This window comes from Ixodes scapularis, unplaced genomic scaffold (genome assembly GCF_016920785.2).
Source record: "Ixodes scapularis isolate PalLabHiFi unplaced genomic scaffold, ASM1692078v2 PGA_scaffold7__128_contigs__length_106722199, whole genome shotgun sequence".
NCBI lineage: Eukaryota > Metazoa > Arthropoda > Arachnida > Ixodida > Ixodidae > Ixodes > Ixodes scapularis.
The window spans coordinates 26,165,592-26,188,697 of NW_024609882.1; the positions used below are offsets into that span (position 1 = coordinate 26,165,592).

The 23,106-nt window shown below is 47.0% G+C and overlaps 2 protein-coding genes across 2 annotated transcripts; one reads left to right on the forward strand and one right to left on the reverse strand.

Annotated features, from left to right (window-relative positions):
* Nucleotides 1-4,538: 4,538 nt before the first annotated feature.
* Nucleotides 4,539-5,033, reverse strand: LOC120836783 (the record flags this gene model as incomplete). The annotated part of the gene is made up of 1 exon (XM_040205831.3): nucleotides 4,539-5,033. A coding segment is annotated over one exon (495 nt), but the record flags the coding sequence as incomplete, so codon positions are not given.
* Nucleotides 5,034-21,228: 16,195 nt separating this feature from the next.
* On the forward strand, nucleotides 21,229-22,267 carry LOC8043785 (elongation of very long chain fatty acids protein AAEL008004-like). Its single transcript, XM_029969520.4, has one exon. The coding sequence runs from the start codon at nucleotides 21,410-21,412 to the stop codon at nucleotides 22,265-22,267; it is 858 nt and encodes a 285-aa protein (XP_029825380.2). The 5' UTR covers nucleotides 21,229-21,409.
* Nucleotides 22,268-23,106: the final 839 nt, after the last annotated feature.

Here is a 23,106-nt window from a genome sequence, read left to right on the forward strand (position 1 = left end):
TCACACTGCTACACTGTTATCACACTGATACCACACCTCCCTTTCTTTGGAGAAAAATAATAACATGTTAGCAAACAAAAATAATACGTAAGAACTGAAACACTATTCAGGATATCGCTTAATCATCAATCCCCAGTCTGATCGGTTTCTTAACTGCTATACCTGATCTTGTGGTTACGACGGTCGTCGGTGTCCTCGTAGTCACTGGAGAAGGATCGCAACTTATATCGCTTCTAGCTTCCGAATCTTGGACAATTACGTCACTCTCACTGTCTGGTATATCGTAGCCTTCATCGTACTCTGCCTCCGCTGGCAGTACCTTTAAGTTTCGGCGGTTTCGCCTTAACTTCACCCCTGGCTCGGTCTCAACCAAGTAAGACCTTGGTTTTTCTGTTTGGGCCACGACCGTTGCCCTTGCCTTTCTGTCAGAAACCCACACTTTGTCGCCCGCCTTCAACTCAGAAAGCTCCTTAGCCCGATGACGCCTATCGAAGCTTTTGCGCTGCTTTTCTCTTAGTTGACGATCCTTTATCGCCAACATTTTAAAGTCAACGTTCCTTTGAAGGCGCAGCTGCGGAAGCATTGGTACGCGTGTCCGTAGACGTCTGCCCATAAGGATTTCTGACGGGCTTTTGCCGGTAATCCCTGGGGTGGCCCTATAGGCTAGGAGCAGACTTGGGTAGTAACGCGTTACTAGTAACGCGTTACTGTAATTTCGTTACTTTTTTGGTAACTTGTAACTGTAACGAGTTACTTTTTAAAAATGTAACTTGTAACTGTAGTTCTATTACTTTTTTCTGAGGTAACGATGAAAGTAACGACGTTACTTTTGTCGTTACTTTCCAGTTTTTTATTAATAATATATCACTGAACGAGTACAATTTAGCCATGTTTTGCGCTTTCCAAATTGTCTCTTCCGACATTTCGAGTGTCAAGTTATTTTTTGCACAGACTTGTGAATACGTTCTTTCTCGCCAGTCCCGACCCGAATATAGCCACGTGTAGGTTTGGTGAAAAAAAATGTAGTTATCCTTAGCACGCGCTTGTACTTTGTGACTGAACACTTGCATCTTCGTGTCTAGAAGAACTATCTCTTTCGCAGTTTTTCTTTTTTTCTGCGCCAACGCTTTTTAATCGGGTGAATCAAACGTGAAACAATACACGCGGTGGGCACTGCGAATGTTTTGTTTTTTTATTAGCGCCGCCACTCCGCACTGCGCATGTTTCGTATTTTGATTTGCGCCACTAATCCGGTGTAGTGTCTACAGTCGAGGCAAAATTTACTGCTGTTTGTGCGGGGTTTGTTTCTGGCTTACCGGGTACAAACTAAAATATGTCCAGGGACTCTATGAACCCAGCGCAACCGTCAACGAGCCAGCAATGTGCTAGTGCTACCAAGGATATGAATGTTGATAAGAACAAAGAAAAACTACCATGGCAGGCGTACAGAGAGTATTTTGCTGACGTGGAGGAGGCTACTAACACCTTGACCGCAGAAAACGGCACTCTATTGCCTCATCGCCTATCCGGCAATCAAAAACCTTTTCCGGCGAAACAACACTGCAATCCCATCGAGCGCGTTAGACGAGCGCCTGTTCAACAAGGGCAGGGACGTGTTCGTTATCAAACAAGAGAAACTTTCAGAAACTAATTTCGGGAAGCAACTGCTGCTAACTTACAATACGAAGTAAAAATAACACTTTTTTAATTTTATGCAAATAAGCTTGGTGAAAAGCGTTTTCTGGTTTTTCCTTTTTTTTCTTTCTGTTATAGAAAAAGTAACTGAAAAGTAACGTCGTTACTTTTTAAAAGTAATTGTAGCTGTAACGAGTTACTTTTTTGTTGCGGTAACTGTAACGGTAACTTCACTACTTCTTTCTGAAAGTAACTGTAACTGTAACGAATTACTTTTTAAAAGTAACTTACCCAAGACTGGCTAGGAGAGCTAAGTAAGGGTCGGCTGATTTGAGCAACAACCGCTTAATTGTCTGCATCATTCTTTCCGCTTCTCCGTTGGCTTGAGGGTGCCTCGGGCTTGAAGTGACGTGTTGGAAACCGTATAGATTCGCAAACTCTTCAAAATTACAACATGCAAACTGTGGACCATTGTCGGAGACAACAGTCTCTGGTACCCCATGACGAGCGAATATGCTTTTAAGCCTCTCTATAACAACAGTTGCGCCAGTCCAAGGGAGAACACACATTTCCGGGTACCTTGATAAGTAGTCTACAACCACAAGATAGTCAGAGTTCCTTATTTTGCACAAATCGACCCCTGCTCTTTCCCATGGAAAACGTAGAGTCATGGTCGGCATCATCGCTTCAGCCTTCTGAAAACTGAACTCGGTACACACATTGCAGTTTTTTATCATCACTGCTAGTTGCTTGCTTAGGCCAGGCCACCAAACAGACTCTTGTGCAAGAGCTCGACATCTGCTGATTCCTTGGTGCCCATCGTGCAGGTGAGATAACACTTCCTCACGAAGTGCGTGGGGAACAACTAATCTTGTACCTTTTAACAAAAAGCCATCACACACAGTTATGCCGGCCCTCTCTTGCCAGTACGGCCGAACGGAGCACGGGACGGACGGTTTTTTAGGCCAGTCTTTACGAGACAGCTGAACCAGCGTTTTACACACTTCGTCTGTAGTTTGACCTGTTTTTACACGTGACAACAAATCGTCTCCTGTTTCAAGACCCATCAAACATCCCTGAGAGAACTTTAACACCTCTTCAATCGTAAGACGTTCCCTTTCTATTGGCATTTGATTGAGAGGTGCCCGCGACAAAACATCGGCGGTTGCAATGCACTTGCCGGGTACAAACACAACCTTAAACCTATAGCGCATTAGCCATTCTAAACCTCTGAACTCGAGGCGGCAACACATCTATCGAACTTTGTCCCAGCAACGTAACTAGAGGCTTATTGTCGGTCTCGAACGTCGTGTCTAAGCCCCTTAGGTACTCGTCAAACCTTTCGGCAGCCCATGTCAGTGCCAACGCCTCTTTCTCAATCTGCGCATAGCGAGTCTCAGCTTTGGTCAAAGACCGCGAAGCAAAAGCGATAGGCCGTCGTACCCCTTGCTGCTCTTGTAAGAGAACGGCTCCAAGCCCAAATGACGACGCGTCTGCCAAAAGGATTGTCGGATGGGTTGGGTCATACTTAGCCATACACTCGGAAGAACAAATCATGCTTTTTGGATCGTTCCAAGCACTTTCCTGAGTGGGGCCCCAAGCCCATTCCGTGGTTTTTTTTAGCAGTTCTCGCAACGGTGCAGTTTTCTGGGCGAGATTAGGCAGAAAACGGCCCAAGTGATTGGCCATACCTAGAATGCTTCGTACTTACGACACGTTTGTCGGCGATCTCATATCTTTGACCGCTTGCAGCTCTTTGGGGTCAGGCCTTATGCCATTTGCGCTCAGAAGATGACCTAGAAAACTAACTTCTGTTACACCGAACACACACTTCGCCCCGTTTAGTTTCATGTTTGACTCTGCGAGTCTGTCCATGACTTTTCACGCGCTCGTCGTGTTGTGCTTTGTCCGAACCAAACACCAGGATATCATCCATCATGTTAACTACGCCAGGGAGGCCATCTAGAATCTCCGACATTCTCTTTTGGAAGTATTCAGGCGCTGACGTAATGCCGAAGGGCAGTCTAGTGAAACAAAACCTTCCAAAGGGCGTTATGAACGTCGTTAGTTCCTGGGATGACCTTGCTAGTTTTACCTGGTGAAATCCCCAATTAGCATCTAACTTTGAGAAATACGTCGCGTCCGCGAGCAGTCCGAATGCCTGGTCTACCGTTGGGAGCACGTATCGCTCTCTCTGGACATTTTCAATTGTGTGAGGTCAACACACACGCGTACGTCTCCGGACGGTTTTAAGACCAGAACGATCCCGGCGCACCAGTCTGTAGGACCATCAACCTTCCAGATGACTCCCATCCCTTCCATTTTTTCAATTTCTTGCTTTACCGCCTCACGCATAGGAATCGGGACTCGTCGGGGCGCGTGTATAGCGTACGGGACCGCATCCAAATTCAATCGGATGTTGTATTCTCCCGGAATGGTTCCAAGACCATTGAACACCTGCGGGTACAGATCATCATAATTTTGTTTATCAAGAGACACACCATCGATGAAATTTACAACTCCCAAAGCCTCGATGGCTGGCAACCCTAGAAGTACCTGGCGAAGCGGACGCACGACATAGACAGTTTGCATCGACACTTTGTCCTTCCAGATTAACTTAGCTTTGAACTTTCCAAGTACCGTAAGGCGATTTTCTCCCGCACCAGTCAGTACTTCGCTTGCTGTTTCCAGCCTAAACGGAATGCCTGGAAACGTAGACGGTACAAGAGTGGCCTCTGCTCCTGAATCAACTTTAGCAAGCACTGGTACAGAGTTCAAGGTTATCTGGACATACCGCGCTTTCACGTCCAGAACATTTATCGCCCCAGAAAAAGTTCGCCAGTCTCTTGTTGTACGGATGACACTTGTACCTTTTTTGGAGACGACGCCGACTCCTTCCTGCAGGCCCGGCTGAAATGTCCCTTGGTGTGGCAATTGAAGCACTTCTGTGCCCTTGCAGGGCACACCGACCTTGGATGCTGGTCGCCTCCACAGAATGAACACTGCTTGTCCCGATGTGATGTTTCCGACCCGTAGACTTTTCTTCGAGGTGCATCCCGGCGTCGGCTCACGGCGTCTACGTTCAGGTCCTCTTTCGTCGAAGAACAGGCCTGTTGACCGGGCTCTCCTGAACGAAGTTCTCGCTGCTGCTGGTGCACCACTTCCCTGAGGCGTGCCTTGGCTAACGCCGATGACAAGGTCAGCTTGGCGTCCATTTGCAGGTTTTCGGAAAGCTTGTCGTCATGGAGCCCCACGACAAACCGGTCCCGGATCATGCGTTGTTTCATCTCACCGAATTCGCAGCGGTCTGCGAGGACGTGCAGTGCCGTAACGTACTGGTCCACGGACTCTCCTGGCTTCTGTAGCCTTCGGTGAAAACACGCACTTTCATACACGACGTTTCGTTCCTTGACGAAGTGCTCGTCGAACTTTCGCTTGACGAGGTCGAAGTCCTTTGCCTCTTCTGCCGAAAGGTCGAACGTGGCAAAAATATCCCTTGCTTGACGGCCCATTGTGTACAATAGCGTGCGGACTTGTGCCTCACCGGTTCTTTCGTTGATGCCTGTGGCGAAGCGGTAATCGTCGAAATGTTCTATCCACGCCGGCCACTCTGTTGTGTTGTCGAAGTCCAGCTGTGGTGGCTGTTGAAGTCCAAACGTTCCCGTAGGTGCCGGTAGTGTTTCGTTCGCCATAGTCTTTTACGCTTGCTTTCGCGAACCTAGACTGATGATACGCCCACTTCTGATACCATGTCGCGCCGCCGTACTCTCGGCGTGCGATTGCGAGCAACGAAGAATGAACCATTCGCACGGGACGTCTGGGAAAAGGAAGCCCCGTGTTTTATTTCGTCAGCCCTTTTATAGGCGATCTTGCGGACGTCACCGATAACCAGAGCACACCACGTGTAGCTTTGTCAATGTCACACTGTTACACTGTTATCACACTGATACCACAAGTAGTAGTAGTTTTCGTGCTCACATTTTGAAGTGAAGGAGCCATCGGGGGCCCCAAATCTCACCGAACGCGAGAAGGACACTCTACTCGCTACATCGCTGAAGACAAAACATCATCGATATAAGTAGGCAGCTTAGATGACTACTAAAATCAAGTCAAGCCTGAAACCGATGAAGTTCAAAACAGTGACGAACTCGCCACGGCAGCTGCGAAAATGCCCGGAAATCGTCGAATAGAAGTCGTCGAGAGGTCAGGTCACGAGACCTTGCATCGACGGTACTCGTTGCTATCAGCAAGGTGACAGAACTGCACTGTACCGTCGTTGAACATCCGCTGCAGCCTCAAACGGACTTCAGTTTCACACTGTCGAGTTCAGAAAAAAAAAAATCCCACCAGTACATCACATCGTGCCGATAAGAACGGTCGTCTCTTCGCATCGCGTGCCCCAGCCTGCCCCGATATAGCAATGAACGAATCTAGCATAGTGGTCGTTACGATTTGTCGTCGCCACGAATGAAAGATATAAAGCAAAATATTCCTAAAAAATCGCGATCACCAAAAACGTTACGGTTATGGAACGATACAGTTTTCTGAAGCCAAGATTCTACTCGCGAACTTGGGACAATTCACTGAAGAGTGCCTCAAATCTCAGAAAACGAAAGAAATTGAATTTTCGTTGTTTTATTACTCAAAAGCGCCGCAATCTAATGCGAACGGCAGAGGTGTCGACAATCCGCTGATCGCCGTCACGTACTGCCACTATTCAACGCGCTGATCGAATTGAATAATACGCGCTGCAAGTGTAAATAAACAAGGTGGTAAATAACAATACGTTACGGTCATGCGAAAATTAGTAAGTAAGTACATACGAATAAGCTCGTTGACAGAAGAACCAACGGGAAGACAGACGTGAGCCCCGTGAGCCCCACAGACCCACAGATCCGTACGTATCTCGGTTAGGGCTAACACGCCCTGAGAGTGGAGAGCCGATTTGAAAACAGGGGTCAATAAACACATCACGCGACAATATTTTGCATCCTTGTCACAATCGAAGGTCATTCTGTCGAAACGTTCACGCTGATGTAGCCTAAAACACTTCGCACAACCAATTTCGTAGACCGCGTCGACCGCGACAAACCAGCCGCCATGTTTTAAATCTAGGATTAAGGAACAACCAACGTTGGGAACAACCAAAAGCAAAGCGCCCAATGTTGAGCGCTTAAGTTAAGCGTAGTTTAGTGCTAGGTTTAGCGATAAGCGATTTTGGTGCAACCGAACGAAACCGAAACTTAGCTTACGTTCCCCGCTAAGCTCCGCTTTGCGCTAAGCGGCGTTGGTGCAACCGGCCCTTAGAGGTGAATTCTGGCGTATTTTTACCCCATGAATTTGAATATCAAGTTTGTTTTTCTCGGAGATGTAACTAAACGCGGGAAAACACTAAAAATCTCCGACCAGTCGTGATGTCATGCTAGGATCCTTAACCCGCCAAGCCCGTGCTGCTCGTGTGCGCGGCGGGTGCAACTGCAAGCTTGCCAGGTATATTTTTCCGCACTGACGCTAGTCGTCACGTCTATTTCTGACCTTTTTCAAACTAGCAAGAGTGCGCATGCGATTCCTAAAACTAGCAAGAGAGCAGTGATTCCTAAAACTCCTAATGACGTCACGCCCCGGGAAGGAGGGGCTTCAGCAGTACTTTAAAAATTAATTTCTGCAGCCTCCATGCACCAAATTGAAAAGTAATCTCAGTATTTGTGATCCTGGATGCGAAATGAACACAATTTAGGTTTTTTTGTTTTCTCAAATACAAAACCGCTTCAGTTAACAATTGCATCGTTGCTTGGCAAATCGTGTCTTGTTCTTCGAAGTGTCTAATCTTTGTAGTTGGGAAACAAAAACTGCGCTACCTTAACAATGCACAATTGCAGAAACCGTAACAATGCACAGTTGCAGAAACGATGAAGCTCTATTTGTGATGGAAAGCACGTGAAAATGGAAGCCTGGCAAAGCTACCTTGACGTGCTCCGCTGTATGTGCTTGCACGTAGGGAAGGGCATCTATCTGTATGCAGGGCTTGCGATTGCGTAAAAAGTCGTTACGCTTCCTTTTTTTTTCTTTGTGTGTGTGTGTCAGCATTTGTTGAAATGCACTTACTTTCAAGGATGGAAAATACAAATGTCACCCGCTGGTTTCGTGACGCCGACGCTGCCGGCATAGATCATGGGAGCCGTTATCTTTCTGCTTGCGCGACAACCCCGCTGGAGCTCCGCGCGAGGCGAGCACGAGAGCGGCACGAGCCATCGCGTGCACTGGCGCCTGACCCCTGTTAGAGTGCCGTTTCACCTTTTGTTGTACCGCAGCGAAGGCTAGAAGCGCGAGCTCATAGCCTTGGCAGCTGCCCTTGGTGCACGAGAGCTTGTGCCTCCAAGCGGTGCCATAGAGAAAAGAGCTCGCGCTTGCAGCCTTTCCTGCGGTACAACACAAGGTGAAACAGAGTATAGAAGGTACGAGTGGGACGAGCTATAGACCATTTGCTATATTACTACACTGTTATATTACCCCAGCATCAAGGGGTATGCAGGGATTGGTGTTCCACGCGCCACACGCGGACACCATCCCCGTATAAAAGGTTCGAAGTAAATATCCAAAATAAAGCGTTGACGAACGCGCGTGCAAGATGCCATTTGTTTTAGGTATTTGCTTTCGAACATTTACTACTGCTGAGGCCAGCACGTGCGCCGCGTGGAACACCAATCCCTGTGTGGCGACATAGGCTGAGGCAAGCCCAACAGCAAACCAGGCCTGCTCAGGAGGCCACGCGCCCTCCCAAAAGGGCGAAAGAAAAAAAGGAAATAAACACTAGACCGAGGAGGTGCTTCGAAGACAGTCGTCCTTTGGATTCGTCCCGTTGAATATTTCAACTCCGACAAATTGTAACCCGGACGAAAGACTCCTTCACGATTCTTCACCCTCTTCATTGATGGATTTGGCTAACGGTGAATCGCCTGCGGCGGAAGCAATTCCATCGGGATCTTAAGCGGCATTCCAAATCAAGCTGCCGGCATTTTGGGCAAAGAACGCTACGGTTTGGTTTGCGCAGGTTGAGGCGCAATTCCAGATCCATCCCATCACCTCACAAACAACGAAGTACCTCCATGTAGTCTTGTCGCTGCCAGCAGAGCTTTCCGACGAGCTAGAAAACATCCTCGCAGCTCCGGCCACATCGAACCAGTACGACCCTCTTAAGGCAGCCATTCTAGCCCGGAAGACCCCGTCAGAGCGCAGCCGACTTCAACATCTGCTCAACATGGAGGAGCTCGGCGATCAACGTCCCTCTCAGCTACTGCGCCGGATGCGGCAACTTATGGGTGACGTGACTACCGACGCCGATACATCGCTCCACTGTGAGCTATTTTTGCGGCGCTTGCCACACAGCATGGTTCCCATTCTGGCAGCGGCCGAAGACATGCCCTTTTATCAATTGGCGAACTTGGCAGATCGGGTGAGAGAGTACTCCTCTCCCACAATTTCCGCCACGTCCAGACGCTCAAACCGAGTGGCAAGCCCTCCGTCTCGATTCACAGAAAATAATCTGGAGACTCGACTCAGCCGTTTGGAACAAGTCATTCAAGATCTACAACTGTCTCGCCGACGAAGGCGCAAGATCCCGCCGCTCTTCTTCAGACCCTCTTACCTCAAACGCCAGTTTCTGCTGGTATCATCAGACGTTCGGACGAAAAGCGCGCAAGTGCGCGCAAGTGTTCTCAGCCTTGCTCATGGCAGGGAAACTAGAAAACCGGGCACTGGCAGCGGCAGGTGATTCCAGGTTACACGAAAGCCGCCTTTTTTATGTATTGGATCGCGTCACGCGACAACGCTTTCTTGTTGACACCGGCGCAGAAGTCAGCGTCCTGACAGTATCACCTTCAGAAAAACGCCGGTTGTCCTAGACCTCGCCTCTTCGAGACGTAAACTGTTCATCCATCGCTACGTATGGCCAACACTCACTGACCATCGACTTGGGCCTACGCCGTACGTTCCGATGGAATTTTATTGTTGCGGATATCAGCATTGCAATCCTGGGGGCCGACTTTCAGAGTCACTTCAACCTAAGTGTTAACACGCATTCTCGCCGCCTTGTTGACACTATGACCCGGTTGTCCATTCATGGAATCACCTCCCACTACGTTGTGTCCGAAGTCCACCCAGCGCCCCCTACATCCAAGTTTGAGGAGCTCCTGAGTAAATATCCGTACATAACAAAGCTTACTTAAATCAACCGGTCAAGCACGCTGTCACACACCATATTGTGACTAACGGACCTCCAGTATTTGCAAGAGCACGTCGTCTCACGAGAGAACGCCTGACCGTGGCCCGACGGGAGTTCGATCATATGCTGCAGCTTGGCATAATTCGCCCGTCTGCAAGCAATTAATTGGTCGTCCCCCCTCCATCTCGTCCCAAAAGCAATCGCTGGCGAATGGTGCTCCTGTGGGTACTATCGCGAACTTAATGCCCACACCGTGCCTGACCGGTACCCTCTTCCACATATACAAGAGTTTACAGCAAATCTTGCAGGTAAGAGTATTTACAGCAAGATAGATTTGGTCAAGGCTCATCATTAGATACCCGTTGAACCCTCTGACATTCCGAAGACGGCCATCACCACTGCTTTTGGGCTTCTCGAATATGTACGGATGCCATTTGGGTTCCGCAAAGCAGCGCAAACATTTCAACGCTTTATCAATGAAGTGACAAGATGCCTCGACTTCGTTTTCGCCTACCTTGACGATCTCCTCGTCGCGAGCACTTCCATGCACGAACATGAACAACATCTCAAGCTCCTATTCGACCGCCTTCAGTCCTTCGACTTAATCATCAATCCAGGCAAGTGCGTATTCGGAGCCTCCGCAGTCGACTTTCTTGGCCATCATGTAACCGCCGCCGGTGTCACACCATTGGAGGACAAGGTTCAAGCGGTGCGTAATTTCCCGCAACCTACATCACTGCGCAAGCTCCGCGAGTTCCTTGGCCTTCTCAATTCTCACCGACGCTTCATTCCTTACTGCGCTCGTATTCTCCAACCCCTCAAAGACCTCCTCAAAACAAGAAAAGGTCCCTATACAACCGTGCAGTGGTCAGCCGAAGCAGCGTCTGCTTTCTCGAGCGCGAAGAAAGCCCTGGTTGACGCTACTCTCCTCGTACACCCGGAAACTGACGCTCCCATACGACTAATGACAGATGCCTCAAATATTGCAGTTGGTGCTGTCGTGCAACAATACACTGAGGGAGAATGGCGCCCGCTCGGATTTTTCTACCAGAAGTTAAAACCAGCTGAGTCAAGGTATAGCACCTTTGGACGCGAATTGCTGGCCATCTTCCTGAGTGTAAAACATTTCCGTCACAACCTGGAAGGCACTACACTTTACATACTAACAGACCATAAGCCTCTCACCTTCGCATTCAGAGGAAATCACACAAACTACTCCGCTCGTGAGATAAGACAGCTAGGATTTATCTCCGAACTCACTGTTGACATCCGACACGTGCAAGGATCAGAAAATACCGCTTCGGACGCTTTTTCGAGAGTGGAGACCCTCTCCATCCAACCTGTCACAGTGGATTTTCAAGCGATGGCCCAAGCACAACACAACGATACTGATCTAGTTGCAGAGCGACAAAAAGAATCCTCACTGCAACTTAGAGATATCCCATTAATACTTGCCTCATCAACTATCACTTGCGATCTATCAACCAACACACCACACCCTGACGTACCTCTGCCATTCCGGAGAACAGTATTTGAGTCCCTACACAGTGCTAGCCATCCGGGAATTCGCTCCACACAGTGGCTGGTCACTACCCGCTATGTATGGCCCAGCATAAATGCTGGCGTACGTCGGTGGACCAAGAATTGTCTGCAGTGTCAGCGGGTCAAGATCACCATGGTGATCTTGACCCGCTGACAGCCGGAAATGAACTAGGGGTGTTACTGTATGTCTGCAGACATACAGTAACACCCCTAGTTAATTTCCGGCTCCCTAAAACGAGGTTTGACCAAATACATCTCGACCTGGTTGGACCTTTGCCTCCATGCCAAGGTTTCAGATACCTGCTTACCTGCGTAGATAGGTATACCAGATGGCCGGAGGCGATACCATTCCCAGACATTACAGCCCAAACTGTTGCCGATGCCTTTGTAATGCACTGGATTAATCGTTACGGGTGCCCCTCCACTATCGCAACTGACAGAGGACGACAATTCGAGTGTACGTTATTCACAGCACTGACCCAACGCCTTGGTGCGCGCCACATCCTGACCACAGCATACCACCCTTCCGCCAACGGGATGGTGGAGCGGCTACACCGTCAACTCAAGGCTGCGCTCGTAGCTCAAGATGACCGCACTCATTGGCTTCAACATCTCCCTCTGGTTCTCCTGAGCATAAGATGTGCCTTCAAGCCTGATCTCGGGTTCACATCATCCGAGCTAGTATACGGTGCCACACCTAGGCTTCCCGGGGAGTTTTTAACCCCACAGGATGAGAACGTATTATCTCCGTCAACTTACGTGAATAGATTGCGCGAGTTCTTTCGACATATCCAGCCAACTTCCCCTCGACACTCGTCTCACCGAAAGCTCTTCAGGTCTCAAGATCTAGAGTCGTGCACACATGTTTTCGTACACAGTGAACTCATCAAAAAGAGCCTTACTCCGGCGTACGATGGACCCTTCAAGATTCTCCAACGCTCTATGAAAACAATGACATTGGACCTCAATGGCAGTCAGCAAGTCGTCTCAGTCGATAGGATGAAACCTGCTTATACCGACACACCTTCGCCCTCTCTTTCATCAAACACATGGTTTTCGGGAACTGAGTCCTCTGAAAAATATCACATCCAACCTAGGAAGGTAACGTGGGCCCCAGCTTCGTAGCACTCAGAGTTTCCTCGCAAGTACGAATCTTGGGACACACCCTTAAGATTCAATGTATGATTCGGAACAACAATTATCTGCGAAGACCAAGACAATTTCTGCCTTAACCTCACTGCAAGACCGTTGCTACTGAAGATACCTGAGCCTCCGCCGCGACAGACATTTATAAACAAAATTTTCTCTTCCTCTCCCTGTCAAATTCGTATCCTGCTTCAGCCTCTACCACCAGGACACTAGGGGGGGGACCTCTGTGGCGACATAGGCTGAGGCAAGCCCAACAGCAAGCCAGGCCTGCTCAGGAGGCCACGCGCCTGCCCAAAAGGGCGAAAGAAAAAAAGGAAATAAACACTAGACCGAGGAGGGGCTTCGAAGACAGTCGTCCTTTGGATTCGTCCCGTTGAATACTTCAACTCCAACAACTGCATTCTCCTTGATGCTTGGCTAATATAGCAAAAGGCATGTTGGCGACGTAAGCGATCGAAAGCGTCGCTGTGGTCGGCCCACCACAATTGGCCGAATGCCGACTGTGACGTCACCAAAGGATGCCTCATCGACGGAAATAAGAGAAATGTAAGAACTTCAATTTTGACGGTATTGGAAGTGTTGCTTTGAAACCGCTATGATTTCAGGCTTCCACCATGCCCGATACTAACACCATCGAACTTGTTATTCACAAGGTAATGCCGTCACGAAAGGTAACCAAACGAGGGCGCCACCGAAACGTCTCGCCGCTAATAGGCTCCGCTCATGCTTTCAGTTGCACTTCAAAATGTGGAAAGGGATCAGGTGAAACCACGTGGGTGGAACCAAGCCACTTCGATCACAGCGCCACCTTCGCTGCGATCAACCAACGGCACAGGTCAAGGTCATATTGGATTTTTAATGATTTTGACGTCACAGGTAACGTCAAAGCACCACGACACGACGACGTTACGCGACGCCAAGATGCTGTCGCAAGGCCGTCGTGACACCGCGTCGCGTCGAGGGCGTGGCCGTTTGGCGACATCGATTCGCCGTTGTCGTGCGGTCGTGACGTCGCGTTGAGGACGACGCCGTTACGCGACATCAAGTCGCCGTTGTGACGCGGTCGTGACATTGCGTCGCGTTGAGGACGACGCCGTTACGCGACATCAAGTCGCCGTTGTAACGCGGTCATGACGCTGCGTGCCACATCGAGGACGACGTGGACGTGGTCGTCGATGCCGACGTTGACGTCGACGTCCCACGCAACGTAAAACATCGCTACGACGTCACGTTAACGTCGTCCTGACGTCATCGTGAACGTCAACGTTACGACGAAGCCTTGACGGCGTGCAACGTCGTCGCCTTCGCCAGCATCAACGTCGACGCGCAGTCACGACGAAGTCTTGACGTGGTGTAACGTCGTCGACAATGACGTCGACGTCGTGAAGCTGTCGGGACGTCTTCGTGACGTCGAATTGCGTCATGTCGACAACGACGTCAACGAACTGACATCAAGCGTCCTTATGACGTTGCATTGACAAGGACGCCGTCATGTTGACGTCCCGTGACGTTGTCGTCATCAACGTCAACGTTGAAACCGTCGTCGTTGTCAACGCAATATGACGTGAGAACACAGTCTTCATGCTGTGTAACGCACGTTGTCAACGTCGATGGCGACGTTGACGTCAAGACGTCAACCTGATGTCGCATCCCGTTGTGACGACAAGTCAGGTCGCGGTGACTTTACGTACGTGACGCCTGACGTCTAGATTGTATAAAAAATAAATCGTTTCTTGATCTTGACCAGTGTGCCGTTCGAGCTTGGGGTTGGAAGGAAACGCGTTTTTCATAAAAAGCGGCTAATCCGAACTACTTCGCTCGTAGCGCCCGAGAGGGCGCTACGAGCGAAATGGCTTGGATTAGCATATATATATATATATATATTTTTTTTTTTACATGCGGAGGTACTAAAATAGCACTTCGGTGGCCCCACTTGTCCTTCCTAGTGCACTCTACCCCTGTGAATTACAACTATTGCACATCACACAGGCGTGGAACGTTTAGATCTCATTCCGCTATTGGGAATGAGATCAAACTGTCACGCATCTAGCGGCTCAGTTGAGAACTAAATTCATTAGAACAATATGCATTTGTGTGTGCATGCGCGTGCGTGCGTGTGTATGTGTGTTCCTGACGAAACGCTTAGCTCACGTAGCTGAACTCTACATCAAAGTTCGGCTAGGGCTCGTGTTCAATCAGTGAAGCACCAGCTGAACACGAGTTCTAACCAAACGCTGAAACGAGACTTGGATCCACCGTGGGTCCCGCGCCCAATCAAGGAAGAGGCAAGTTGAGAATACAGACTACAGGATGAGTAAACATCTAGCTTTGTGGAAAGACAAGGTTCAGAAAGCCCCTGCATAGTTCAGTATCCTCGCCGATGAAAACAGAAAAACGTCTATAATCTGTTAAAAAATATATATATATTGTTTCACTGCGTTATAATTTTAGCAGTTTTAAGCAGTTGCTCGAGATTCCTCTATTGTGTGTTTTGTTTCTGAGAGGGAAACAGTGCGGTAGATAATTTGACACATACAATATATTAGGAACAAGAAAGGTAAAATATGGAATACAACAAGGGCTAGATGCCACAAAATAATTACCGCCGGACACAGATATGACACAAAAATACTACTGCCAAGATCAAAATTCAATCACCTTTCAATTTAAGCAGATAAACACAGACATTTGATAGTATAACTGCAGAGAAGTTGGATTGAGGTTTTTTTTTTCATTATAATTGTAAGTCTAATGGGAATATATCCCGATTTTTGTGTGTGGTTGTAATTTACCTTCTTTGTGATAAAATGACTGCAGGGTTGGACCACGATGGCATTTCGGAAATGCATTTTTTTATTTGCACTGTTGTATCACGACACGATTGTATGTAAAATAAAACAACTGTTTGTCGCACACCGACATTCAGGCTGAAAATATTAAGTGCTTTAAATTAAATTAAATTCACCAATGGATCATTGGTGGATCTTTAGGGAAAGCATTACCGCGACCTTCGGGAAACGCCACACACGTCCTCTTTTGGGAAACGCTAACGCTGACCACCACACTTTTCTGTTTTGGCTTTCTCTTGTAACGCAATATCGTTAACAAGCTCGTTTCGCAGAAAAACCGGCGTCGGCGTCGGTGGCGTTGTGACGGGACAATCCTGGTTGGTCGATAGGGTCATGTAACAGCCACAAGACCTCGCAGGGGAATTTTAAACTATTCACGACGCTCACGCGGAACGGGACATTACGCGTGAAATAAAAGGAACTTAAAAAACTGGAAGTAGTGGTGCGAAACATTTTCGAAGACATCAAATTTGTTTCTATTGTTTCTAGATAGGTGTACGGGAAAAGTAATGTAAAGTAATTAGTAAACGTAACGAGTAAAGTAATCTGTTACTTTTCAGTGAAAGTGTTATGAGTGCGGAGCGCGAATAAAAGGCATCCAAACTCGATTACAGTTAACACAGTGATCTTTAAGAGCCAATAAAGAACGCATTCCCGTCTTTCCTACACAATTTTAGAAGGCGGCGCAGGTGGCTCTAGTAGCCTGTTAATGCTCCTCCCCCCTTAGTGGCGTTTTATTTTTCATGGTCCCGGAGAGTACCGCCGAACAGGTTGCCGTACTCTTGCGCTACTTTTTACGACAGCGGGACTTTCCTCGACCACGTCAGGGGTTGGTAATGGGCAGGCCTCTAGTGGTGATGTCGGCTGCTGCTCAGGTTCGGCCTCAGTAGGTGCGGCATTTTCCATCGGTAGCTGCAGCTCGTGATGCTTTTGAGGAATGACCTCTGGGTGAGGTGAGTGATGCGTGGGATTTACTCGAAGGTTATCTCCATCTCTATGCCAGGACGCTCCATTTTCCAGGGTAATCTTGGCTGAGGATCCACTCTGTGGGCCCGAAACTGAAGCAGGCACACTGAAGTTCCGGGCAAATACCGGTGTACCAGAATCGAGCAGTGCACCTCGGTGCAACCTTGTTCAACGTGCAACTTTTGCTACAGTTGCTTCAGTTGGACAGTGGTCCGAAGGCTGCGGTGCGTGATGTCAAATTCCGTCTTGAGTTTTGTTCCCTTAAGCAACTTGCCTGGTACGCTACCCCTTAGGTCATGCGGCGTTGTTCGGTACTCAAACAGAACCCTTGCCACGTGAGTCGAGAAGTCACAAGTGCACTCTTCTAGAGTTTGACCTTAATAGTTTGAACCACCAGTTCGGCTGCTCCATTAGAGGTGGGGTGGTATGGTGGTGCAAGCATGCGACCAATGCCATTCTGACGCAAGAATTCTGCATACTGGCTGCTGACAAATATGGGCCCATTGTCCGAGAAAATTAGGTCGGGAAGGCCATACCGCGCAAAAATGATCCTGAGCACTAAGCTGGTGGCCTCTGCTGAGGGTAACGGGACACAATACACTTTCACCCACTTGGATAAAGCGTCTACCATAACTAGGAAATCGTGGCCCAGGAAGAAGCCCCCGAAGTCGACATGGAGCCTGGACTACGGATTTTAAGGTAAGGTAAGGGTGTGATGGGTACGCCAAGAGGAGACTTGTGGTAAGCTCGACACACATTGGATTCTCTCACTTGGTTGGTGATAAATTGTAGATTCCAAGCAACCAGAAATGGCATCTAGCAATCGTCTTGGTTATTTTTACTTTAGGATACACAGCATAAAATTGAAGCACTTGGGGTTGTAGGAGTGTAGGCACTACTATACTCCGTTCATCCTTAAGCTGAGACTAGAAGCTCCGCCTAAAGTGGGAGCTTTCTGCTTTTGCTAACACAAGTGTGAACGCGCAGGCACGCGCAACCAAAGCACTGCAAAAGCCAGCAAGCTCGCGCTGAAGGCGGAGCTTCCAGTCTTAGCTTAAGGGCGAACGGAGTATACAAAAGGTTCCGAAGCAAAGTGTAGCTCCTTGAGCCGCAGCAACTCAAGAAAATGGACTTCTTTTTTGCAGCAACGACGTTGTTGGCAAGGAAAAGTTCGCGAACTCGTTCCACATAGGCAGGCCACTCGTCGCCTCCCCCAACAAAGGCTTCAATCCGGCCGAACATTGACATTCTTTTTTTTTTTTCTTACTTGTCGCCAAGCGCGAAGTAAAGACATTCGAACAGGATGACTGTTCACAACATACTGATCCTTAATATTCAATAAAGTATCCATTTCCATCCCCCCTACACCATTTTCGGAAAGAGGGGCAGGTGGCGCTAGTAGGCTGTTAGCAGAAAGCAATTTCTAACGGTAAGCCTTAGCATTTGAGGCTCGGTAATTTGTAATTGCAATACATTACATTTTTAAGTAATGGGCACAAGTCAGTGTATGGGCACTGCGACTGAGACTTAAAGCTCCGCACATTCTAGAAGCGATGCCATGCCTTCTCTTCTGAAGGCATAAGGAACAGACAACTAAAAAAAGCCGATACAAACCCGGTTTTTTCATTGCACCGCCTTCTCAACGTTTTAAAATTGCAAAACAATAAGCCAATATGAGCCACCTTTTTTTCTTTTTTCATGGGGAGCTTTACTTACGTTAGTGAGGAACGTCAGACACGATTGTCCTTAAAACCCCTACCGGAAATTTATCAAGGAACGGTAACATCTTTATTGTTCAGTACGCGAAAACAAACTGAACGCTCTCGCCTCCAAATTGTGTGCATGTGTAAACTGGTGACTTAACCTGAGTGAGAGGACGGCCATAGAGGGCCGAGAACGATCGGTTAATGTAAAGTACGTACAGGGCGCATTTAATTATGAACGGCCTAGCAGCGTTCAGGCCAAGGTGGCACAAGCCATGCAGCATTTTGTATTGCTAAAATCTGACAGTTTGTGTCATAGCTTAGGATGCCGAAGACACTCCTTGCTGCATTTTTCCACTTGGGCCTAGCACGTGACTGGGCCAGCTCATATTGCAGGGTCCGATTCGTTAGGCTAGAGTGCGTACCGCGAAACTTCTCCCTTGGTTGCTTCACTGGGACATTACCCTGACGCAAACTATAAACACTAATTTTGACTACCATACTAAAAATTAAATAAAAAGGTGGACGCTTTTTTTATTATTAGGTCCTATAATTAAGCTCCGGAAAAATACTTTTTCTTGTGAAACTACTTATTTACTTCCTGTAGAAGATAATATTGGAACGTGCTTAAACGGGGCGAGTGTGCGAATTTCCCTTCTATTGTCTTCCAACCGTGCAGTACAGCACACATTAATTCCGGAATGAGACCTAAAGATAAGCGCTTAAATATCAAGCACACTAGTCAGATTGAGGACAGAACGGCGTGCACTGTCATTCGAAGAACCTGCTGGTGTTAAGACGCTCCGAACTCCATCGACTTCTTCAGAGTAAGTGAGCTTTCAAACTTAAGCTCGTCAACCATTCGCAATATATATATATATATATATATATATATAGGGTGTCCCAAGTCACCAAGCTTGATCTAAAATGTACCGTTAAAAATGACGCCTGCACGTAACAATCTATGATTTTTGTTAAAGGTGTATTTCACCGGACGGTTTTTTCTTGTGAAACTACAAAGCGTAGCTTTATTTGTCTCGCCCTCGTTTTACCCACGCGACATTTGTATTAATATTTAATAATGACATTCGTGAAAATGTTTCTTTTTTTTTTCTTTCTTTACGCGATTGCGAACGCATTACATTTTTTCTTTTTGAAATACCGAAAATCGGAGTCCGGGGTGATGCCACCTCCTGGCTTTTGATCCTCCCTCGGAAAACATGGCGGCTCTCGGCGCTCTAGGCGCATGTAGCGCTGAGGATGATCGGTGAGTCGGGGAATCGAGAGAAGTTCGATTCCCCGACTCACCGATCATCCTCAGCGCTACATGCGCCTGCGATGTAGTTGGGGAATCGATGAGTCGGGGGAATCCATAGGCCGGAGCTTCGCCTCGGAGTCACCGAGGCAACTAGAAATTTGGTTCAGAATTAGTTAATGTTGGTTCAATTAACGTCCGATGGCACTATCTTAGGGTGAATAATATTCATACGATGATTTGTACCGATGATACATTTCTATACCAGACTTTGAATCGAAAACGAAAAAAAAAGAAAAACAAAGTGCGCACATTTTCTTTTTGGAACAGTCATGCTTTGCTTGCTAGAAGAGGGATTTAACTTTCATTAAACACCGACATGCTTTCGCAAAATATTTTCGCTGAAATATTTTGCGAGGAAGTAGTATTTTGTTCATTACGGGTTGAAAAATGTAGGCCACGGAATTAAACTCAGACAATACACGTAAATTTCCAATGTATTGCTCAATGACGCCGACCACTTTTTTTTTTTCGTTCGGGAGAGAAAACATGTGCTAGATATGTTAACTGTGCTTTTCTAATAAGTCAGTAATACGTTATAAGTGGGGCCCGGTGTTTTCGGGGTTTATTTCTCTTCGATACCGAAAATACCTTTTTGGGGTTTCTTTTTTTTTTTTTTTTTTCCCAGCAGATTTTTTTTTTTTGTGTGTTAATATTTGGTGTGGGACAATATGCCCAAAACCTCCAAAAAACATGATCATGTCCAGAATACCCGGAAAGCGTCCCGGTAACAATAAAAGAATGAAACAATCGATAAGGGTTCTGGTTTCTGAAGAAGAAAGTGGTCTCACGGACAGTTCATTGAAGCTGTGTTCAAGGCAGACTTGTAAGGCACCCATTGTAATCAAATTGCTCGTAATGGATTTTTTAGAGTAATTTTGCAATCACTTATTACTTTTAGAAAGAGGTGATCACACGGGTAATCCTGTTACTTCTGGAAATACTACAATTACTTTTAAACGGTACCATTCCTCCCTCTCCCTTTTCGATGGCGCCCTTTCTTTGTGCAAGTCTCCTAGGAAGGAATTCTCGAACCAAGTCTTCAACAGAAAAATGATAAATCGTTTTTTTTTTTTATTATGATAAAACGGGTTCAAGGACTAATCTTCGAGGTTTTATCGGTATTTACCGAAAACACTGAATCTCAGTTATTTCCCATGAAACGTAAGGCACGTTCACATACTTGCGTTTGCTTGGGACCGTGATTTTGTGATCACACTACGAGATAACATACTGGCACGCTGGCGATCTGTACGAGGTGACCCTGCGACTGCATTTCACTAGAGCGAATGTTTTGCGGTAGTTGTATTTGCAAAATCAAATGTACGTAATATCTACACTAAATGGTTGTTTATTACATTCTCAAATCTTTTTTTCAATCTAAAATAAAAATAGAATGATGCGCCAAAAAATACAAAATATACGGAATCTGAAAGAATTCGGCGGCTATCCGATAGATGGCGCCAGTATTTTGTTATTTTGTCGTCAGAGGTTTCAACGGGCTTCAAGGCAAATGGTCGTAAGCAGTCGCGAGTATGCGAACCAGACTTTACTCTCAGATGCTTATAGCAAAAGCTCTGCAACGGAAATACAAATTACGCCTAACAAGCACAGGATTTCTGAACGTGTTTCCGTAAAGCAGCTTTGAAGTGGTGGTCGTTGATGGAAGATGTATAATTATCCATCTCGGCTTCATATACTTGAGAGTTAAAATCCTTCTCCCATTGTTAACGAATTGTGTAAATGTGCACCAAGGCAAAGAATGTGCTGTTTTGAGAACATCCTCTATAAGTAAATAAATAATTATTCACGTTTTCTCCCCATTAATATTTTTTTTTCTCGAGATAAGGAATGTCACCCCTCTGAAAGACAGTTTTTTTCGGATTCTCCACCACGTTACTGTTAATAGTGGTTATGTAAGGATGAAACAGAAACATGCCTTCAAGAGAAGGCACCATAACGCTAGCTTCTTTCCTTCTTCCAGGTGACACAAGCTCTTGCTAATTCACAGCCGGCGAGGGTCATAACGATGCATCTCAGCATGAACCCAATCACGTTTCTGAGTCAGATCCAGCAAATGGGCGATCCAAGGACAAGAGACTACCCTCTGGTAGTCAACCCCTTCTTCGTCTTTCCCCTGATTCTGGGATACCTGTACTTTGTCAAGGTGGCTGGCCCACGATGGATGAAAGACAGGGAACCTTTTGACATCATAAATATTGTTCGCTTGTACAACCTTGGCATGGTAGCTGTCAATGCTAGGTTCCTCTACATCCTTCTGAAAACGACCTACCTTCCAGGAGGTCGCTACAGTCTCTGGTGTCAAGGAATAACCGGGTACATGGACGAAGAGTTAACCCAATACTACAAAGACGGATGGTTTTTTGTCGCGGTCCGGTACGTTGACTTTCTGGACACCGTTTTCTTCGTCCTTCGGAAGAAATTCCGACAAATCACGCACTTGCACGTCATCCATCACACCATCGTGGCGGCGAACGTCTGGTTCTGGACCTTGTTCGCTCCAGAAGGACACGTCGCTTTTAGCCTGGCCCTCAACGTGTTTGTGCACATCATCATGTACTCTTACTACTTCCTCGCTACCCTGGGTCCCGGAGTGCAGAAGTACCTCTGGTGGAAGAAGTACCTTACCACGTTGCAGATCGCTCAATTTGTTATTATCATACTCCATGTGTCTATCCCTTTGTTCGTCGACTGTGGGTTCCCGAGATATCTTATCTTCCTTGGAAACTCGCAGACGTTCCTGATATTGTGTTTATTTGTGAACTTTTATGTACATGCGTACACTCGAAAGAGTCCCTCTGAAAGCAGTAAAAGTAGCACCGCGGGAGATCTTCAGCAGAGCGTTGCGAATAGAAAGCACGATTAGCATCTTTATAAAAATTAAAAGTGAAAATTGAGTGAGCGTAAAGGAAAGACATTACTAGCATTTGAGCTGATTACCTCTGGCAGTTGGTTTATTTCTGGAAATTGTGTATTTGGAAACCACTCAACAGCTTAACTTAAGGACGTAGAGATGATGAATGCTGAGTCCCCCTTTGTGGCAGGTCACAGGCACATAAACACGGGAATATCCATGATAACTGACGACAACGACGCCGCTCGGTGCTGTCGTGTCATAAATACCATAAAATGCTTATTTTGAAATAACGGGAGATACTTTCTCGCCTTGGTAAACGGGCTTACAGAGATACAGACAGGAATGACGGGCGGCACATTCTTGCACACAGAGTGCAATGTGAACGTGCGACAGGCTCGCAGATCGATCTCAACGTGTAATTTCCATGCGCGAACTTATGCCATATGCATGTCCATCCTTTCTTGAGGTGCTTACGGATTTTGTTTAGAAAATTAAACAAAAACATCCGCTCTTTTTGATGGCTGGTGATTTTAATTTGCCTTCAGTTGACTGGGAATCACTCAGTAGCAATTCCACGAACTGTTCCAATACTTCCCTACTAATTGACACAGCGTTCAATAATAATCTACTTCAAATTGTAAATGGCCCTACACGTATTACTGCGTCCTCTAATTCCACACTTGACCTTGTGTTCATATGCGACACGATTGCTGCACGGAACTATGAGTGCAACGTACTGGAAGGAATTTCTGATCATCTGATGGTGGTGGTTGAAATTTCAACTTCTGGAACTAAACAATCACCACGTAAACAGAATCAAGCTTATTTTTAATTTCTCTAAAGCTGAG